The 22,175-nt window shown below is 31.9% G+C and overlaps 1 protein-coding gene across 1 annotated transcript; it reads left to right on the top strand.

Moving 5' to 3' along the window:
* The first annotated feature begins 5,950 nt into the window (after nucleotides 1–5,950).
* On the top strand, nucleotides 5,951–20,607 carry LOC127729410 (protein SET-like). Its single transcript, XM_052237242.1, has 8 exons — nucleotides 5,951–6,055; nucleotides 9,354–9,535; nucleotides 11,500–11,622; nucleotides 12,386–12,499; nucleotides 13,138–13,305; nucleotides 17,591–17,618; nucleotides 18,208–18,281; nucleotides 19,002–20,607. The coding sequence occupies exons 1-8, from the start codon at nucleotides 5,959–5,961 to the stop codon at nucleotides 19,050–19,052; spliced, it is 837 nt and encodes a 278-aa protein (XP_052093202.1). The 5' UTR covers nucleotides 5,951–5,958; the 3' UTR covers nucleotides 19,053–20,607.
* The last annotated feature ends 1,568 nt before the right edge of the window (nucleotides 20,608–22,175 follow it).

Raw genomic sequence — 22,175 nt, 5'->3', positions numbered from 1 at the left:
TCAGGAAATCCCTGAAACAAGTCAGGAATTTGACAATTGTTTTTCGCTTGTTCCATTGGTTGGTAGTGTTTGATTTTGTCGGTTTTAATGGACTTCCCCTTTTTGAATTTGCCTTGGAGTTCGGTAGTTTTGTTATACTTTTTTACAATGTAACATGCTAGAATATAAAAATAAGGAAGATGTGGTATAAAAGCCAATGTGACAATTTCCACAAGAGACCAAATGACATAGAAGTTAGCAACTATAGGTCACCGTACGGCCTTCAAAAAGGAGCAAATCCCATACCGCATAGTCATAAGGCCCCGAAATGATAAATGTAAAATAATTCAAAAGAGAAAAACTAACGGCCTGATCTATGTACAAAACAATGAACGAAAACCAAATATTATATACAGCAACAAACGACAACCACTGAATTATAGAAGCCTTGATCTAAGGGAAGTAAGCAAAACAAAATTGCTATGTTTTAACACGATTATTACTTTTTTGTCATGTTCAAAAATGAAGAAACTCTAATTCTTTTGCTTTAAGATTATCGCCGTATATTAAACTAACAGCCAATTACAGCACCTTTTTGAAGAGGGGACTGAGTCCTAAACAAAGTGTGTTGTATCCGCCATTGTCATTTGTAAAAGACATCTGAATGTTAACATACATGCAGTTTTCAACAATAAAACAATGTGTATACAATGTCTATGGAGAATTGATGTGTTAGATGTTAGATTGATAGCCTGTATGAATAAGTGAATCTTAAGAACTGATAAGGTTGCATCGGGCGTATTTCAGTTTGTGAGCTTTATAACCAAGATAAATTAGAAGTGAGTACCGATAAAAAGTAAAATGTAAAAATTCCGAACTCAAAGGAACATTCAAAACGGAAAGTCCTTTGACAAACGGCAAAATCAAAAGCTGAAACACATCAAACAAATGGAAAACAACAGTCGTATTCCTGACTTGGTACATGCATTTCCTTGTGTAGAAAATGGCGGATTAAACCTGGTTTTATAGCTAGCTAAAAGATACCCCTGTTCAACGATCTTACTACAATGCTCATCCATTAGTTTGGTTGTTGTCTCATTGACGTATAACTCATAATACATTCATTCATAAATATACGTATATATATTCATTGATGTAACAAGTAAAGGGATGAAGAATGATAAGGATTTTGGAACACATCAACTAACGATTTCAAAAAAAAGATGATTAGTTCAACTTGTGCAGTACGCATGCTTGTAGGAAAAATTGCATCGAAGTCCATAAAAAGACAGGGTTATTTTCTAAACACTTACACCGTGATAATAAAGTTTACAATATTCAAGACTTTTTCAAACCTAGGAAATGTAATTCAAACCAGCAATAATTTTACAGCATACTGTTTGTTGCAAGCCATGATAACGCAGACAATAAAAGTCATTACCGTAATACGGTAAACTTCAATTATTACTTTGAAAGGTACCTGTTCGAATATTGTTTATATCTTTCTTTTTTCTTTTTTCTTTCTTTTTGTTTACCTTTATTTTTAGAACACACATATCTCATTCTCATAATCTATTTTATTTAAAGAAATGGCAAAAACCAAAATTTGGATCATATAAGATAAATCAAGATTCATCTGCATGCCTTTTATAGTTTATTCCTCAATCATTCATGTGAATGCAAGGATTCGACGAAATCCAGTAACTTGGATAATTTATGAACTGATTGAACTGTTTATAATCTTTGTCAACTTTCGAGATGTTTCCAGTATGTAATAAGTGGGTATACGTCAATGAGACAGCAAACCGTCAACACAAAAACACAAAAGTATAATAGAAATATAGTAAGCAATATACGACTTTCAATAATAGACTGGGTATTTTGTGCTATGGGTTTTGCTCATTGTTGAAGGTCGTACGATGACCTATATAGTTGTTAACTTCTATGTCATTTGGTCTCTAGTGGAGAGTTGTCTCATTGGCAATCATACCACATCTTCTTAGTTTTATAAGTCTATATATATATATTTATGCAATATAGCAAGCTCTAAGGGACTGATCCAGGGTCCTAGGAAATTGGGGGTGTAATTGTCAGAAAGTGTAAAAATACGATTTTAAGCAAAACATTTTTTTTCACGGGGAGGTCCCTTCCTATATGAAGGTATACACAGACGTGGGTCCCTTTTTATATGTCAAATATAGCAGTGGATTGCAATTTCACCAATGTAATATGTAAATTGGTCAGTAATATTCATCTTTCGATTAGATATCTGTACATGTATATGTACGATGTTACTGCTTCATCCTTTTAAGGTAGATTGAATCAATGAATGTCTTTTTCTGAGCATCACTTCTGGGCGTGTTGCATAAATACTTTTTTTGGTTTAAAAATACTTTACCAGGTATCATTCAATATATAACAGCTAGAAACATCTAGCACTTTGAAATTTAAGGATAAAACTATCAAAAAAATAATTGCCGTTAAGTGTATTAAAAAATTTCAGAAAAATCCTTTTAAAATCAAGGGCAGATAATTATACTGAATTTGATAGGACAATTTGTGTTTTTATGATTTTTCCAGAAAGTAAAGCCCGTGAACCCGTATTTTTATTTGATATTTCGGAAGTATTTATGAAAAGCAATTCTCTCATTGAATTTTAACCAATTCTATCGTTAAGTTTCCTCAATAAAAAAAAAGTTTCTCTAATGTAACCCATATATATTAAGATATCTGTGATTTCGTTAATAAAAATAATTCGTCGAACATTCAGACACACAGTTACATAAGTGACATATTTAGATGTCAAAATTTGTATATGTGATGACTGAGAAATATATGAATGGGTTATGATTTTCACAAAACTTCAACATGTGCTGCACGTCTGTGTTGAGAACCCTAGATGTTTTGTTTTGTTTTTTTTTTATCAAAAAATTATTGGGGAGGGTGAACGCCCTCTACACCATTCCCTGAATTCTAATTCGTTCCTAGTCTAGAAAAGTTGTTCATAAGTTTAAAATAACAGAGACCCACAAACATATGTCATCAATATCAATAATACAAAAAAAAATAATATTAAAAAGTGATCATAGAAATCGCAAAAAATATTGTGTAGAACAACGCAGTGCATCAACCATCACCATCCGACTCCTCCAAGAGAGAAAAAACATTGATCGAGATATAAAATATTACAGACACAACGTGAGATGGTGTTAAACCTGTTTAACGTGCACATAAACCGTCCCCTCTATAGATAATATGTCACGGCGTAAAACAAAAACACTCAATAAAAACCTACTCAATTCAGTTACCAACAGGATGACCACTAACTTGAACAAAGAAATAAAAAGAGCACATATTTGGAAAGCAGGGTCAAAATGTGCTCGCTTATAACACGGGAGCCAGCTAAGGTAGCCACAGATGTTGGTTGCATACTGACGTTCCATAGAGAGAAAACAGAAACAACTCCTAGGCCTACAGTAACCGGTTTAATGAATTAATTTTTTTTCATCATAAATTTTAAGTGGCGGCCTCGGCAGTATTTATGAGAGGCTAGTAAGTATTTATGATCGTCCGATCATCGGAGAAATGGACCTTTTTTTTACTGCATTCGTGAGTCTATCAATCTAACCTGAAGTACTTTTAAGAAATTTGAATATATATATTTTTTAAGATCATATTAAGTTCTACTATTAAACGTCATTTCAATACTGCAAAGTTAGGATGAGAAAACCGTCTAATAGTATTATTTTTACGAGAAACATAATATTTACAGATGAGACGCTAATATACCGACTGAAAACCTTTTGGAATGTATTATCTCAACCCTGTAATTTTATTAAAGTAGATTTTGTGTTAATGCGGATAAGTTCATTAAAATCAGCTTCATGCAGTCATCAGAAAATATAGTCTAGCAAACCATACAAGTTGTTAAATTTACGTACAATAGGATACCGCAAATGGAACAACGCCGTCTGAAAGGGAAAGTTTGTGATAGCAAAGTTGAAATGGTCTAGTGACTTTTGTCGTATATTTTAGTTTCCTTTTTTTCCCCATTTCGAACCAAATAATACACTTATGTCTAGAAATAAACTCATCATAGATACCAGGATGGAAATTTTGTATTTGCGCCAGACGCGCGTTTCGTCTACAAAAGACTCATCAGTGACGCTCGAATCAAAAAAAGTTAAAAAGGCCAAATTAAGTACGAATTTGAAGAGCATTGATGACCAAAAATTCCTAAAAGTTTTGCCAAATACAGCTAAGGTAATCTATTCCTGAATGAACGAACAACAGAAATAAAATAATTGACTGTTACTATAAGCTTTTTTATGCTGAAGTCATTTAACATGTTCACAAGACTCGAGATTGTCTACAGTAAGAATGGTAAGTACATCTTCAAGAAAATCAAATGTCGATTAATTTGTCAGAATTTTTATTAATCCATTATGTGGAAGAGACTTAAGCTTAGAGTAGCCCTCTTATAAGAAAGACATATTACAGCGTTTTGAATTTAATGATGTCTATCGCTTGGCGTCAATCGTTATCGGTCGAAAAATAAGGCATGATGGGATCGAACTACTTGCACTCAGGGTTGGCAAAAACCCGGGTTTTATGAGTATTGCCCAACCCAGTGGGAAATACTGGGAAAACCCGGGTAATACTGGGCAATACTGGGTAATATGAAATACTGGCCTGAATTTTAAAGATACAATAAATTAAAAGATTTTTATAAAAATAAGATATAGTATTCTAATTTATAAGTTCACTTGTTTGAGACTCTTAATATGAAGTGTATAAATCTGAGAAAATATCAATTGTCCAGCGTCTCTAGGACAAGTGTACATGAAGAAACATAAGACAAATGTGAAAAGCTTTTCTTAATAATCCTCCTAAAAATCTATTTAATCAACACTCTGTCTAGATTGGTTCAAAGTGTTGACTTAAAGTTGAAGAATTCAATTATGTTTTTTTTTTAAATAAATATAACTTGTATTAAGAATTAACAATTATATTAATTTTTTTTCATTATTTAAAAATGTTAGTTTTAGCATATATATACATATGCTTTGGTATACCAGTTTTTTCACCATGGTACATAAAATCACCAATTATGAATTATTTTCCCAATTTTTTTTATTAATGATGTGTTGTTGTGTGTAATATATATAATGTATATGTACATCACTAGTTAATAAGTAATCATTCAGATTATAACACAGATTTGTTTATATAACAACAATCAGCCTTTTGATTTCTATGAGTGTTTATGGACTGTCCCCTTAGAGTGTTTATTTAGCAATATGATTGTATGACAATTAAAATCTACAATTCACTTAAACACTGCAATTAAATGCAAACAAGTTTTCAAAGTTTCAAATTGGATTATTGAAACAAAGCTTGGAAATTAACAAGGTATCCTGAAATGTGCAAAACTTGTATTCTGCCTAACGTTACATAGAACTAGTGAAGAAAAGGAGGAAATTGAATTTTCAGTCTTCAGGAATGACTCTCAATATTTATCTGTATAGAATGTAGTTATTTTGCTAAAATACTATTAAACTACAACAAGTCTTTACTATTTTGTGTAAAAATAAATTTGAAAAATCGTATTACCCAGTATTGCCCAGTATTACCCGTTTCTGGGAGTATTGCCCAGCCCGGGAAATCCCGGCTGGGTTTTTCCCGCCCGGGTAATACTTTGCCAACCCTTCTTGCACTACTCTATAAGTGTTCGTTTCTTAAATTATTTCGATAACTTCGTAAAAGTACAAAACAACAGATAAATTTAATTACAACAAAAAGATACACAACCCTTATTCCATGTGCATTTATTTTATGAATTACATTTTTTATTTATAACCTTCACTAAATGAGTTTAAAATGACATTTAGTTCAAACAATATTTTCTGCATAATAAATGTATGTTATCATATACTTCAAGGTTTTGGCGCGCACATCGACTTCCGTCATAAACCGCACATGCGCAATCTTTTGAAAGCAAGCAAAATGGCGACTCCTGCTAAAGTCACCAAGCCGGAGGGAAAAAACAACCACGAAGCTGCAGATGAACAAGCAGGTAATGAAATTGGTTATTCCAGAGCAAATCTTCTGTATATGGTCCGCGTTTAGTGCAATTTGAATGCTCCAATTGTCCACAGTTCAACTGCATCGGCTATTGCTTTGACTGGCCATGTGCAGAATGGATGTTTCTTTTGTTTGTATCGCCATTTATTCCCTTAATACTATCAGTTTAAACATTAAGTCGTCATTATTGTCATTTTAATTATATTAATAACTCAACATGCTTAGTTTGATGCTTGACGTAACGGTCTCTTATAGTATCGGGTGACAAATTTTAAATAAGTTTATGGACCCGACATAAAAAAAAAACACGTGCTTATTATAACTTCCGGTGTACACAGTAAATACACAAAATTCAAAAATAAAAACTATTAATGACATTCATTACAAAGATCACATTTGCTGTTTTGTTTCTACTCATGCACATATACAGTGTTCTCACTAGAATGTATTCGAGTGAGTCCTCTGGAATGCTGGTAAAAAAATTCTCCCAAGTCGTGGTTAATTCCAACTGATTTTGTTCATAATTTGTTCCAACTTTTTTTTAATGTAAATGTGTCTGTATATTAATGTTTTTTTTATAGATCAGTGTACAATGCATGGCAAAAGTAATTTCGCCTACATTTTTTGCTGGATATTTCAAATAAAAGTGTGTTTTTCAATCATAAATTATTTTGGAAGCATTTATGGTTGGATTTATGTAACAAACAATAAGTTGAAAAAATGCAGAATTGTGTGAAGTATATTTGTTTATTTTAGTAACATTTGGAGGGGGTTTTCTTTGTTTATTCCTGGTGTCAACCTGTATGATAATTTGAGACAATTAAAACTAAGTTTGGTGATTACAATTTTATTTGATATGCATAGCATTGGCACATAAAGATATATATGAACATATGCATATAACAAAGTACATTAACATTTCACAGATAATTGTCAAACTCGAACAAAATGATGGCAAACAACACACATAGAGTCCATGATGGAATGTAAAAATAAATGGGAATTTGGGGCCTTTTATATTATTTCAGTTTCAAAATTAAATTTTCATTATTTTTTTAAGAAGTTGACCTATTTGAATGTAGGTTTAAGAAATCAACACCTCCAAGCCAATACTCTTAATTCTTTTGTTTTCTATCTTTCTTTGGAGTTACTTTATTGGAGCATTTATGACCCAAGCTGAGTAAGGGTATATCCTTTTGATGAATGCATAAAAGACTTTTATGCACATGTATTAAAATATAATTAGCAATTATAATAAAATAATGATTTCTTTGAAAATAGAATTGGTTAGTAGCATTTTTTTTATATTGTCATGAAATATTTACTTAAGTAAATACTGTCAATATATCATTCCAAGAAAATAATTATTTATATATATTATATATGTACAGCATAAGAAATAAACGCAAAAAGGTTATTTAAGTTAATAGTTCATAAGGTTAATTATAAACACTTTTCTATAAAAAGAAATAAAAAAATAAATTGACCAAGCTACTTGGGATGAATTGGTTGGAACGAATCATCCAGATACTGTCCTCTGACTTCTGGTACTCTTTAACCGTGTACTATTGTTCCTCTATTTTAACTATTATAATGAGTCGGGTGAAAGAGGACCACAGTCAGTATATATTATTATTTATAATTAAACATTGATTTTTGCAAAACTTCAGGAAAATGTTCTAGGGCCGTTAATTAATTTCACCTTTGACAAATTATGACGAAGAAATACAAAGAAAATTTTAAACAATATACAATGTGTCATTGCATCAGTATTTCAAATATTGCTTGTATAAACAGTCATTTATCTTTTGTGTATTTACTTTATTATTTTTTGCTCTTATACTAATATTTTGTGTGTGATTATGACGTTTACTTATATTCATTAATTATATGTTCATTGAATCTCATTTATGAGGAAGTAAAGATATGAATGAATGAATGAGATACCTTACATTGTTGGCTTCAACAAGGCCTAAAAAATAAATGACCCTTTACCAAATTTCAAAAAGAACTAATTCCCAGCATATTTTTAATTTCTGTTGAGAAAGTAATATAAGTGCAAAAAGCTTCTGCTGTTAATTCCTGTTGTCAGGGATTATAGTTTAATGTACGCTGTCTTCAAGTAACATTTTCAGAAAAAAATATGTGCACCGCAGGTACATTGGAACTCTTTCATTTTTGCACCATGATAAATTAATGATAGGTACTTATACAGTGATTCATTCTTTATTAAGACTGTTCAAGATATTCACTGTTTGTTACAAAGATCTGATACATTGTAGCTGACTTTTAATGAAATTTCTTAATGGAAGTGTTTTAAACAAATTTATGAAGCCACTGAGTATAAATTGTGTTGGTGGTGATTAAAATGATTAAAACAACTTTGTACATGTAACTCCTGGAATTTCAGTGTTGTCTCTAGGAAAGTTTTAGGTTATAAAGTCATGGGACTCACATTGGAAATGTTTCTGATTCTGAGGAATCCAGAGTTTAGGAAAGCAACGAAATTCTAAGCTCCTTAATGCTATTACATTTTTCTTAATGAGTTTTATTAAAGCAATTGACAATTGAAAGAATTTGAACTGGTTCCTTGTGTACTTGGCCTCCATGAAATTAGGATAATTCAGGGTTAAAATCTGAGTTGTACAGAAATAAAATTGCTGAAAAATAACTCAATTGAGGGCAGGGCAAAGTGCCAAGCTGCATCTGAGACCACCACATGCATTGCATTATGTCACCTGCAGCTGCAAATTGAAATATTGAATTTCCCCACAATTTTTGCTGAAACGAAAAAATAAATTTATTTGCAGTACATGAAGTATTAATGTAGCTTTTTACAAATTTTCAGGTAGTTCAAAGGACTACTAATTACAGAACTCCATAAAATCTAGTAGTCACAGGATCAATGTATATAAGAACAATCTCAGTCCATCGTTCTATTCATACAAAAAAATTAAGAATTCCATTGCATGGTTTTATTTTTGTTAGATGAAAGTTCAATTGCCTATTGGTCTTAAGTCTTTTTTAATATTCATTACAACAAAATTGTTGAATAGATGTGGTAGTTGTTTCTCATGCTCCCTCTCCATCGTCAAAAACATGTAACAATCATGGTAGACATATATCACATACCATGGAAAGTTAATAGGGCAGACATTTGGAAAAAAATACAGGTGTGAGGCAGTGCAGAACAAACTCTATTGCATGGGTTTTTTGTTCTGATGAAAGTTCATCTAGTATGTGCACATGTATATATATCCTTGGTTTATTCTTTGTTTTTACTATTGTAGACAAAGAACAGCAAGAAGCTATTGAGCAGATAGATGAAGTACAGAATGAAATAGACAGATTGAATGAACAAGCCAGTGAAGAGATTCTTAAAGTAGAACAAAAGTACAATAAACTACGACAACCATACTTTCAGAAGAGATCTGACCTCATTGCAAAAATTCCAAATTTCTGGGTGACAGCTGTATCCTTCAAAATATTTATATTAATACATCATAAAATTTATATTGTACATCAACAGGGCTCACACTACTTCAAAATCATAGGGAGAAGTGACTTCTCTTTTTGAAACTGGTAGGGAGAAGTGGTGGGATTTGTAAGAGAAGTGCTCTTTCGCTCGTGGCGCTACAATGTTTGGTTTTTACTATAATATAAAGGGCCATATGTATCCTTTTTTTTTGTATAGGTGTGCAATTCATACCTGAGTCAATTAAAGTAACAGTTGTTTCAGTTTATGTCTTAAATAGTCATTTATAGTTGCACAATTATATTAGTCCTCTTGTCAGAATCTACCAACTAAATATCTAGCACTACAAAGAACTTTTTATATCAAAAAGGATAAGAAAGTATCATATATCAATTAAAATGCAAGTAAAAAACTATGCTGTTTATCATCTTAATGAAATTCATTGTTTCTCATTAAAAAGATATATAAGTTTAACCAAGTTAAGCAACTTAAATCAATAAATGGAAACAATGTATTTACATGGAAATATATAAATTTAGCAAGGAGATCTAACCAAAAGTCTGTTATTACATGAGGAATGCGTAATTTTCACTTTTGATGTCATTATTCTTTTGTCAGCTGTTCAATTCAGGCGTTTGTAGTTATTATAGTAACAATATGGACTTCGGTCATAGCTGGTCAGCTTACGATCTGCGGTTCGTACAATTATTTCAATATTTCTAAAGAAATAAATCGTTTATGTCTTTGAATTTCTTCACTTTTAAATGAAAAATATGCTGTTTCATTGACTTGGTAAAAATGGGAGATTGCCGATGACTATTGGGAACACCAGGGCGACTAGATATCGCTTTTGGCGGTCGGGCAAAGCGAAGTGACGGACGGGAAAGCAACTTTTTCGTCCAAGTCGCCTGCTAGTGTGAGCCCTGACATCAAATTAAAACAAAAGGTTTTGAGGAGGCTGATCTAATCGCCAAAACATGTTGACCAATAAAAGTTAAAATAGTTTATACTCATTGACTGGGAATAAGTGGGAAAGTAAGTTTATTGCGAATATCCAGTCAGTAAGTGTTTTATTAAACAGAAAGAGACAACAGACAATAAATATCGGGGCTAAATCAACTATCATAACATAAAAAGCAGAAACACAACCATACTGTTTAACGTTTACTTCATATATATTCTGAATGCTAAGGCTACGTCCTGCACTGACGTCAACCCTAGATACGATAGGTAAAATGCGACGTCGCTATATTCTCAACATCCTCCAATCCAATAGCAGCATTTGAAATTCCACGAAATATAATGACACTTGCGGTCAAATAGTTTCATTGAGGTCCAATAGTTGGAAACTATTGACCGGTCAAATAGTTCAACGCTTGCAATTTAAAAAATAGTCAAAATATTGTGTACTTATTTTATATAGAAAAATGATAACTGAGGTATAATAATTGCTGTTAATTTAGGAGGTGTTGGTTCAATAGTTCTTTATTTACATTAAAACATGTTCCAAACCATAAAGACTTTTCATTGCCTTCAAATTTCCTCATAAGAGTTCCCAAAACAGAAACAAAAAATAGTCCAGCTGATCAATGTATGTTTACCTTCCATCATTGATTGGTTGGTGTTTAAAGCCACTTTCAGCACTATTGTGTTATTTCGTGGCGGTAAGTTTTTATTGGTGGAGGAAGCCGGAGAGAACCATGACCTTCGGATGGAAAACTGACAATCCTAGTCAATTAAGATTAAAGTCAAGCACACCTGTTCGTGCAGGATTTGAACTTGCAACCTCAGTGTTGACAGACTGTTGATACAGTAGTTCGACTATTTAGACAACTCGTCCACCGAGGGCCCTTCCATCAACAGAAAGGCGCCAGGTAAATAGTACATACTCTTTGGAGCCTCTACATTGTGTATGTTGATTTTAAACTAAATATCTATCTTATTTCCTTAACCCTCAATAGTTTGTAAATCATCCCCAAGTTTCAGCACTGCTGAATGAAGAGGATGAGGAAGCACTACAGTTTTTAACCAAAGTAGAAGTACAAGAATTTGAAGATATAAAGTCAGGTTACAAAATTAACTTTGTAAGTATATGTAGCGAGTACAAAGGTTACTCATTGAAATATACATGTAATCCTCTAGATTAAATAAGTTAATGTTATCTTTATTTCTGACTAAAAATGTTCATTTATATTAACATAACACAAAATATTCTGTCTACACAGGATAAAATTTAAATTGTATAAAAAGTTATAAATTCAGATGTAACTCATTATACAATGTACCATAATTCTTAACAGTGTTGATGCCTGCAATAAATTACTACTGATCATGCTGATAATTGAATTAACTAATACTTTCATCATATTCTTATTTGGCTCTTTTAATTTTCATAAAATTTTGACAATGTTTACTTTAACCTGTTGACAAAAATATGAAAAAATCAAGAAATTTTAACCACATGATTTACAGAAATAATTTCATTGGATATATAGCCATTTGACAAGCACTAATTTTGATCGTCGAGAAGCTTGATTCTCATTACTAATAGTATGATTTAAACATTCAGTCGATGTTTAAAGAATTATTTCCCTTAGGTGTTCTGTAAAACCTAAAGTTAGTCCAAATAAATTCTGTAAAACCTGATATTCTGAACAAAAAATGGTGTTGAATTCACGATCAAACACTTGTTAAAATTTCTGAAGAAAGAAAGAAAAACGAGTAACATGCAAAGGAATAAAGAACATATTATGTTGATATTTATTTATATTCTAAAAAGTAGACATTTAAATGTGTTGATATGTAATTTTGAGCATTGCAATACTTATGAATTTAAATATTTTGTAGCACTTTGACAGTAATCAGTACTTTGAAAATGAAGTAATATCAAAAGAGTTCCATTTAAATGACACAGGAGAACCTTCATCGAAATCAACTCCAATAAAATGGAAAGCTGGAAAGGTAAAATAATATTCTGTTTGTATTGGGCTTTTGGGGAATTAATTGAATGTGGGGGGTTGGAATGCACTCTTATTAAAATTTGATGGGTTATGGTTATTTTAGACAGATCTATGGCATTTATAACAATTATATGAAATAATCAAAATTTTATGCATGGCTGGGTTAAATAAACAGTGCCTTCCAACTCCTCCCCCATACATTTATTTCTGGAAAAGCCCTCAGATTCTTCGCTCATGAATTCTACCGAATATTTATAGCGTTGTATCAGTTCAACTTGTTGGCAACCTGTGTGTGCCAATGCTGATCTATTGTTGCCAGTTGACATATATAGTGGCAAATACTCAGGCTCTTTTATGACTTGAAACTCACTAGGGTTTGGAAAATGGGTCAACTGAGGTGTCATTGTAAATTAGGTTAGAGGTACAAAAATTCCCTTTCAAAGCCTTAAAATTGAATTGTGTTTTGAGAAAAACAAGCTTCAATAAAGATATTGCTGATAAAAGTTTATGAAGGATATGTTTTATACAGCCAATATTTCAGGCACTGTAATCATCCATATGATTACAAAAGTTAAGCTTGAAATCTTGTATTAAAGCTTTAACGAAGTATAAAATTACACAAATTGCTTGTTTTTTCAGGATCTCACAAAGAAATCAAGTACACCAAGTAAAGGTGGCAGAAAAAGAAATTTAGAAGAACAAGAATCATTTTTCTGTTGGTTTAGTGATCATGGCGATGCTGGTGCTGATGAATTAGGGGAAGTTATCAAAGATGATATCTGGCCTAATCCATTACAATACTATTTGGTAAGTACTTTCACCTCTCTCTCCCATCAGGGACATTATAGTTATATGAAGGAATTTGTTATGCCCTTGTCACTTTTTATAGTGTTACACAGGTCTGCCTTTCTGAAATCTAATAGATTTCCAGACTTTCTTATATGTGAGAATATTGATATCAATTTTGATATACTATTGTAGAAAATTGACACATATCATGGTTGCATTTTGTTCTGGTTGACTGAACTTAAGGGGGATGCTTTTCTTTAAGAAAGTGTTTGTCAGATTAACTTGGTGATGGCTGTACTTCAGCAACTGAATTTTTGGTGCATCAGTGTATGTTTTAGTCTTCACGATGACAATTGGGATTAGACTGTAAGCAGCCCTCAGACAGGAACCTCTTTTTATACGACCGCAAAAAAATTTTGTGGTCGTATATTGGTATGACGTTGGCGTCGTCGTCGTCGTCGTCCGGCGTCGTCGTCCGAATACATATTGGTTTTCGCACTCTAACTTTAGTTTAAGTGAATGGATCTTTTTGAAATTTGACCATAAGGTTAAATACCACAAAAGGAAGGTTGGGATTGATTTTGGGGGTTATGGTACCAACAGTTAAGGAATTAGGGGCCAAAAAGGGGCCAAAAATGAGCATTTTCTAGTTTCCAGACAATAACTGTGGAACGGTGTATGGATCTCTCTGAAATTATACTACAAGTTTCCATACCACAAAGGGATGGTTAGGATTTGCTTTGGGGGGTTATGGCTCAAACCGTTTAGGAATTAGGGGCAAAAAAGGGGGAAAAACAAGGTTGTCCTGGTTAATGGACAAATACTTTAGTACAAAACATAATTTAAAGCAGTGTAAGGGAGATAAATCAAATACATCATTGAAATTATCTCCCTTACACTGCTTTTAAATTATGTATAAAGTAATGGTTAATGAACAATAAAGATAATCTAAAACAGTGTAAGGGAGGTAATCCAAATACAATGTTTTGGTTACTTCCCTTACACTGCTTTTAAATTATGTTTAAAGAAATGCATATTTATAAAGGAAGACCAGTAAAAATATCTGCAAATGTTTTCATCTTTTTTTTTACAAAAAAATCCATATGAAAGATTTGACACTATATTTTTATTAATTCTATTATAAAATAGATTAAGTTAGCACTATGGTAAATTTAAATGGGTAATTATGGTTGCCAACTCCATTGGAAATTTGAATTGAGATTATGACCATATCTTGAGGGAAAGAATTTTTTTGGGGGAAAAAGGGGGGGGGGATAAAAAGAAATTGTGGGGGGCCAATTTTTTTCTCATTTCAGATTTCAGAAATTAAAAAGAATTATTCTTCAAACATTATTTTTTTTTCAAATTTCAAATATTGAAAAATTTCAAGAAGTAATCTTTAATTGCACAGTATGGCGCATTAGATTTGTAAAATCTTTGATCACATTTATTTATTTGTTATGCCGAATCTAACAGTGTATTTAGATTTTTAATTTTGGGTCCAGTTTTCAAATTGGTCTACATTAATGTCCAAAGGGTCCAAAATTAAACTTTGTTTTATTTTAGCAAAAATTGAATATATGAGGTTCTTTGATATGCTGAATCTAAACATGTATTTAGATTTTTGATTTTTGGCCCAGTTGTCAAGTTGGTCCAAATTGGGGTCCAAAATTAAACTTTGTTTGATTTCAACAAAAATTGAATATATGGGGTTCTTTGATATGCTGAATCTAACCATGTATTTAGATTTTTTATTTGTGGACCCCGTTATCTAATTGGTTCATATTGAGGTCAAAAGGGTCCAAAATTAAACTTTGTTTGATTTCATCTAAAATTGAATTATTGGGGTTCTTTGATATTCCAAATCTAACCGTGTATTTAGGTTTTTAATTTTGGGTCCTGTTTTTTAAATTGGTCTACATTGAGGTCCAAAGGGTCCAAAATTAAACTTAGTTTGATTTTGACAAAAATTGAATTCTTGGGGTTCTTTGATTTGCTGAATCTAAACATGTGTTTAGATTTTTGATTATGGGCCCAGTTTTCAAGTTGGTCCAAGATAGGGTCCAGTATTTAAACTTTGTTTGATTTCAACAAAAATTGAATATATGGGGTTCTTTGATATGCTGAATCTAAACATGTATTTAGATTTTTGATTATGGGCCCAGTTTTCAAGTTGGTCCAAATTGGGGTCCAAAATTAAACTTTGTTTGATTTCAACAAAAATTGAATATATGAGGTTCTTTGATATGCTGAATCTAACCATGTATTTAGATTTTTTATTTGTAGGCCCCGCTATCAAATTGGTTCATATTGAGGTCAAAAGGGTCCAAAATTAAACTTAGTTTGATTTTAACAAAAATTGAATTCTTGGGGTTCTTTGATATGCTGAATCTAAACATGTGTTTAGATTTTTGATTATGGGCCCAGTTTTCAAGTTGGTCCAAGTTGGGGTCCAAAATTAAACTTTTTTTGATTTCAACAAAAATTGAATATATGGGGTTCTTTGATATGCTGAATCTAACCATGAATTTAGATTTTTTATTTGTGGGCCCCGCTATCAAATTGGTTCATATTGAGGTCAAAAGGGTCCAAAATTCAACTTTGTTTGATTTCATCAAAAATTGAATTATTGGGGTTCTTTGATATTCCAAATCTAACCGTGTATTTAGATTTTTAATTTTAAGTCCCGTTTTTTAAATTGGTCTACATTAAGGTCCAAAGGGTCCAAAATTAAACTTAGTTTGATTTTAGCAAAAATTGAATTCTTGGGGTTCTTTGATATGCTGAATCTAAACATGTGTTTAGATTTTTGATTATGGGCCCAGTTTTCAAGTTTGTCCAAGTTGGGGTCCAAAATTAAACTTTGTTTGATTTTAACAAAAATGGAATATATGGGGTTCTTTGATATGCTGAATCTAACCATGTATTTTGATTTTGGACATTGGACCATAATAGGTAAATTAAAAAAATTCAAGTTCTTAGACCACATTCTTTCTGTGTCAGAAACCTATGCTGTGTCAAATATTTAATAACAATCCAAATTCAGAGCTGTATCAAGCTTGAATGTTGTGTCCATACTTGCCCCAACTGTTCAGGGTTGACCTCTGCGGTCGTATCAAGCTGCGCCCCAGCGAAGCATTTTATTTGCTTTTAAAGTAAAGTTTGTAGTAGTTTTAAAATTCTTTATTTCTCAGAAAGAACTATATGCTTCTTGTGACGTTCATATTTGACTTCAAATTTGAGGGAGCTGTCTTTCAAAAACTTTTATTAACACATCTGAACAATTAGATGTGCAGAATTGCATATGTTCCTGGGAAGGGTCTTGCTTTTGTTTCATTACAATTTAGTTGATTGTTTCAAAATCCATAATTTATTGTTATCTCTGGCTGATACATTTTAAGGGCTAAGATCAAAGTCCAGCAAGAGATACATGTACATCTTCGCTAGGCAAGGGTTACGATCCAGTCCCCTCCTCTTCACCCTTGGCAGATTAAGCCAACATTTGCGATTACAATGCTGTGCCATCTGTGTGTAGATAAAAAGTCATGCCCATTCCAACTACATCATTCTTGACCAATGGCAGCACTTGAACTCTCTTCAGAGTGGAGGTGTAAAATGGTTGTGTCTAGTGTTTACAAATTTCTTGAAGCAGGAATTGAAAATAATCATTAACATTCCAACATTTACTTGAGAAACATGCCCAGGATTTTCAACTACTTGATTTCGAACCTTAAAATTATCACTGAATATCGTCCTATGTTTTGGGGGTAAATACTTGATGCACAATCAACACATGGCAATTTATCTACATTTACACATGATCACTTTAAAGGCGCTTTTTGATTGGATGCAGCCAGTTACAACTGCGACCAATGGAAATCAGTACCTCATGGATCTGAAATTCTACCTTAATCCGCCAAGGGTGGAGATGAGGGGACTGGATCGTAACCCTTGGCTAGCCAAGATGGTACATGTACTATTAAAGTGACCTACAATTAAATACTATATAATGTTGCATCAAGATTTGTTTAATTATATTATTAAAAAGCAAGTCACTCTCGTCATTGATAGTAAAAACTACAATGAACAAGAGAATAAATTTTCTCCAGTGATTTTCTTTTATCACAAATTCTTTGACATTCCACAGTACCAAAAAAAGGTCAGAAGATACCGAAGGAACATTCAAAATTCAAAGTAAAAAAACAAAACAAAATCGTCCTTACAAAAACATGTCTGTGAAATGAAATGATTATAATAGTAACAATGACAATTGATTGTAAACAAATGTTATTTTGTCTTACAGGCATCAGAAATAGAGGAAGACGGTGGTGGTAAGTACAGTGTTTAAATAGGAAGTTCTGTTTTATCCTTAAATTTTTTCCGTTACATATTTTCCACTTATTCATCTAATTGGAGAGCTAAGTAGCACAAAGCTACAATAATCCTATTGGAAATTGTATTGTGTTTTAATTCATAGACTTGTGTCTGTTCATGTGATGAATTAGAGGATGTTAATCGCAGACGATTAGGGCATACTTTAAGAGGGTTTGTTTAAATTTTCACACTTCTTAATGTTATTCATGTTATTGATATCTCAAGTCTCCAGTTTGTGTCAAAAAAAATGAATGTGGATTGTGAACGCCAAAAAAGCAAAAGTTTCATACATAAAGTCTCACAATTGTAATAACTGCATGCATGAAAGTTTTTAGAAGTTTATCAAATTTTCAGACTTATTTTATTGCCCCAACATATTTACAAACATTGATATTTTTTTTTTTTTCTCGTGATTTCAAATTTTTGTTACTTTCACCGATGTTGCTGTTTTGTTCAGGCTGTTTTTGTATTGTGTAGCATTGCTTTTTGTTTCGGAATGTGAAATTCAACCATAGATACTGATACAGTACATACATTTGATTTCAGACGATGATTTGGATGAAGAAGGATTAATGGATGAAGAGGAGGGAGATGAAGAAGACTTTGAGGGAGAAGATGATGTGAGTTATATTTAAAAGGAACTTCTGCAAATATTCAAATTTCTGAAATCAAAACTTGGTGAACAGTTTAGTTAAATATAAGTGAAATATTATGAAGAAAAGCAACATTTTAATGTTCAATAGTTCGTTTAGTGAACAGTTTAGTTAAATATAAGTGGAATTTTATGAAGAAAAGCAACATTATAATGTTCAATAGTTCATTCAGTTCAAGATCTCAAATTTAAAAGTCACCTCATAGTATATATGATTTAAACAGAAGTTGTATTTCTTGATATACTTTAGATTGGGATAACCATATTCATCATGACCTTCGCACACAAACATATTTCTTAATGGATACCTGAAATTATTTATATAAGAATACGAAGATATAGTATGATTGCCAATGAGACAACTCTCAACCACAGACAAATAGCATAGAAGCTACCAACTAATGTCACCGTATGGCCTTCAACAATGAGCAAAACCCATACCGCATAACAACCTTTAAAAGGGCCCAAAATGACAAATGTCGAACAATTTAAACCCAAAAAAAATATGATATACATGTACAGCCACAAACAACTACTGAATTACATGCTCCTGACTTGAAGACAGGTACATACAGAATGTGATGGGGTTAAACATGTAGTCTGATGCAAACAGTTTCCAAATAATAAAATAAAGTTCTTATAAGAAATAAAATATGTTTCTTGACAAAAGTGTTGGTTTTTTTTACAGGATGGTGAAGATGATGAAGGTGGTGAAGATGAGGGAGAGGATGAAGGATGAGGTGTTCCAAATGTAGTTGTTGTCATTTTGTCATTCATCACCCACCAGTCGTTATCATCTGTCATATCACATTAAAGAGACTACAGAGACCAAACAATCATTGTGTCCATTAAATTATGATGGTTTACATTTTTACAAAATGTTTTAGTTCATTTTAGTATACATTGTGAAAAGTCCATTCATCATGTTGTGTGATGGAAGTTCTCCGAGATCATGTGATTGGTTTATGGAATATCTTCAAAATCTTACCGAACAACAAGAATTTTTTACTAATATGCAGTATATATATCATATATCATGTATGGTTGCAGTAGATATTTATCCTGTTTCTATTTTGACTTCCAACTCAATATAGTATCTGATTTTATGAATGGTAATGAATAGTTATGATACTTTTTATAAGAAATAGACGATCCGAATCGTTCTTAATTCAATACAAGTGTAAAAAAATAATAAAGTAACAGAAAAAATCGACTTTTGAGAAATTGTATCAAAAATATTAATTTTTCTTAATCCAGTTTTGAGGCTGAAAATATGTATCTTCTGTCTCTCTTGTACATAGTTAATAAGAAACTTTGCATTAGATTTATTAAATCAGGAAATTTTCTTTTTATTTAGTCATTAAAATAAAACTTTGTCTTAGTTGTTAAACCAGCTTGACCAATGAAACTTCAAGCATGTTTTGAATGGTTTTTGGATGATTGTCTAATGTTAAGCAGGATTTACACTGCTAATAAATATTTTTTGCTTCATAATTCAAAATATACATTTTTGGTCATAATCATGATTTCATTAAGATATTATGGGATGTGCATTTAGAATTTTCTAAATGACAAAACTAATGCAAGAAACATCTAGATAGTGATGTCCTGTTGTTTTTTTGTGTTTTTTTTTTTTCTTAAATATTAAGTACAAGGGTAAAAAAAATGGAAAGTTTAACCTTTCTTTGAAATTTTACCAGAGAACACTAACTTAACAATAATCTTCTGTTAATTTTGAAAGAGCATAGTGCTTCGAGTACAGGAATCTAAACGCACAGATTCCAAAGGAACTCACCTTCAAGAATAGACCTGCAGTATTTTTTGAAAATGTAAGGGTCATGTTATTTAAACTAGGGCTTAAAAAGTTATTCTTCAGAATAAATTTAAAGTAAATGGAGAATTCTAAAGATAACAACTTACCAACGGGTGCTTACAATCTGCCAAAGGCATTAGAAGTATTGTTATGTATTGTTGGTCATTTTGAAATGTACAAACCATTACTTAATCATGTATCGACAAACCTATGTTTTATGGTTTTATATAGTTAACTTACTGCAATACTGAATATAGCAACCATAAACAGAAAGAAATCCAGGTTGTTCAAAATTAAAATAGCTTTTTTGAATATTGCTGCATCATGGGTTGAAAAGCAAATTTTATTTAAAGTGTAATTAACTCCAATGTGGAATGTGCTTTTATGCTCACAAAACAAATGTGCATTTTGAAGTATTTCTGTAAACTGATAGCATGATATTGATGAATATTTCAGGTCCAAATATAAATTCTGGAAACAAGTTTTTTTTGTTTATATGCACAAGAATAACCCTAGCATGTGATAAATACAAGTGGTATTTAGTTAAAATGTTTATAATCAAGTCCCCTGATCAGTATTCAATGATCTAGAATGCCAAAAAGTCTTCGTATTATGGATGTGATAGGGATACATGAATTACATAGACGAGAATCAATTATTGATGAAACAGATTTCTGCTCTCATGAGGAAAATGAATCCAAATATGGAACTGCATGAAGTAATTTCTCTTTCTTTTGAGATGTTGGTAAATTCCTGATGTGTATCTAACAGTTTAAAATACCTATACTAGACACTAGGACCAGTAAATAGCTATTATACTTGTAAATGTTTTGATTTGCTTGCCAGTTTTATCATTGTTAACTCAATCATAGCTGTAGTTGTGATTTCAGCAGCCATTCAACCCCCCACCCCTAGATGGCCCTCCATACTATTTCAAAGCTGCCCTACATGAACTGACCTGGCTTGACAGTTGGTAGTCCAGTTTTGTCTCGCCTTGACGGGAGTCAAAAAGAGACATATGTAAGCTGTTTTCATCTGCGTCGACAATATATTACTATGGATTTATCATTATTCATTGATTTTTGTGGGAACAGGTGAACCACGAATTTAAATGTTCATGAAATTATAAATTTTCTATAGGCTTGTATGCTGACTTTGGCAAAACTACAAAATTAAATATCCATAAAAATGCAAGTTTTCCTCAATCCACGAAAATTGATACCCACGAATATAAATAAATACACAGTAGTTAGTGATTAGTTCAGTTTATGGGGAACCACTAGTAGAAGGTCAATGATGTTGGTATGCAGTTGTATTAGCATTGACACATCTCATTTCCATAGAGGTTATTTGGTTCTGCACCTTAAGTCATGGTTCATTGACTTGGAATGTTTTGCATAGTTGACATGTTTAAATATTGCCAATTGGATTCAATATTTTCATTTTAATTAAAATTACAAACAGGCGAGATATTTCTCTGTGTCAACAGTTTATGCAATATTTTTTATTGAATAAATACAGATTTTTTACATGGTTGCACCAAAAAGAGATTATATTTCATTATTTTAACTATTGGAAAAAGCCATGAAAGATGCTGTTTCCATACATAATATGCACATACATGGCACAAACAGTAAGCCTTATTTGTTAAAAGCAAGGAAAGAGGGTGGTTAAAAAACCTTTACTTCATTTGGGCCATTTTTCAGATAATTTAAAGCAGTAGATGAACATGTCTGTTAGATTTCTTCTGACATTAACCTTCATTTTCATGGTTCATCAGTCCATGCTTATTGTAGTGGTTATGATTGTTCCTCGGACACTATAAGCAATCTGTTTACTTTATTTGGTTTATAGCCTGATTATATGGTGTTCATATATAACATATGTCTGTCTACCTCATTTTCTTGGTTCACTGGGGAAATTTGGTTGTTTCCTAGATAGTAAAAGGAATTGGTGTATGGCATGATCATATGGTTTAACTGTCGGAAGGCTTTATTTTGTGTTTGACCTCACTTTATGGTTCATTGATCAAAATTGAGTTCAAAAATA

This window comes from Mytilus californianus, unplaced genomic scaffold (genome assembly GCF_021869535.1).
Source record: "Mytilus californianus isolate M0D057914Y unplaced genomic scaffold, xbMytCali1.0.p SCAF_2, whole genome shotgun sequence".
In the NCBI taxonomy this organism is placed as follows: domain Eukaryota; kingdom Metazoa; phylum Mollusca; class Bivalvia; order Mytilida; family Mytilidae; genus Mytilus; species Mytilus californianus.
The sequence above is the reverse complement of the archived record's forward strand: the minus strand, read 5'-3'. Positions and strand labels throughout refer to the sequence as shown.

Coding starts and splice junctions, on each gene's coding strand:
- LOC127729410 (XM_052237242.1), top strand. CDS start 5,959: ATGCGCAATCTTTTGAAAGCAAGCAAAATGGCGACTCCTGCTAAAGTC. Junction 6,056..9,353: donor AGCTGCAGATGAACAAGCAG/GTAATGAAATTG, acceptor TTACTATTGTAG/ACAAAGAACAGCAAGAAGCT. Junction 11,623..12,385: donor CAGGTTACAAAATTAACTTT/GTAAGTATATGT, acceptor AATATTTTGTAG/CACTTTGACAGTAATCAGTA.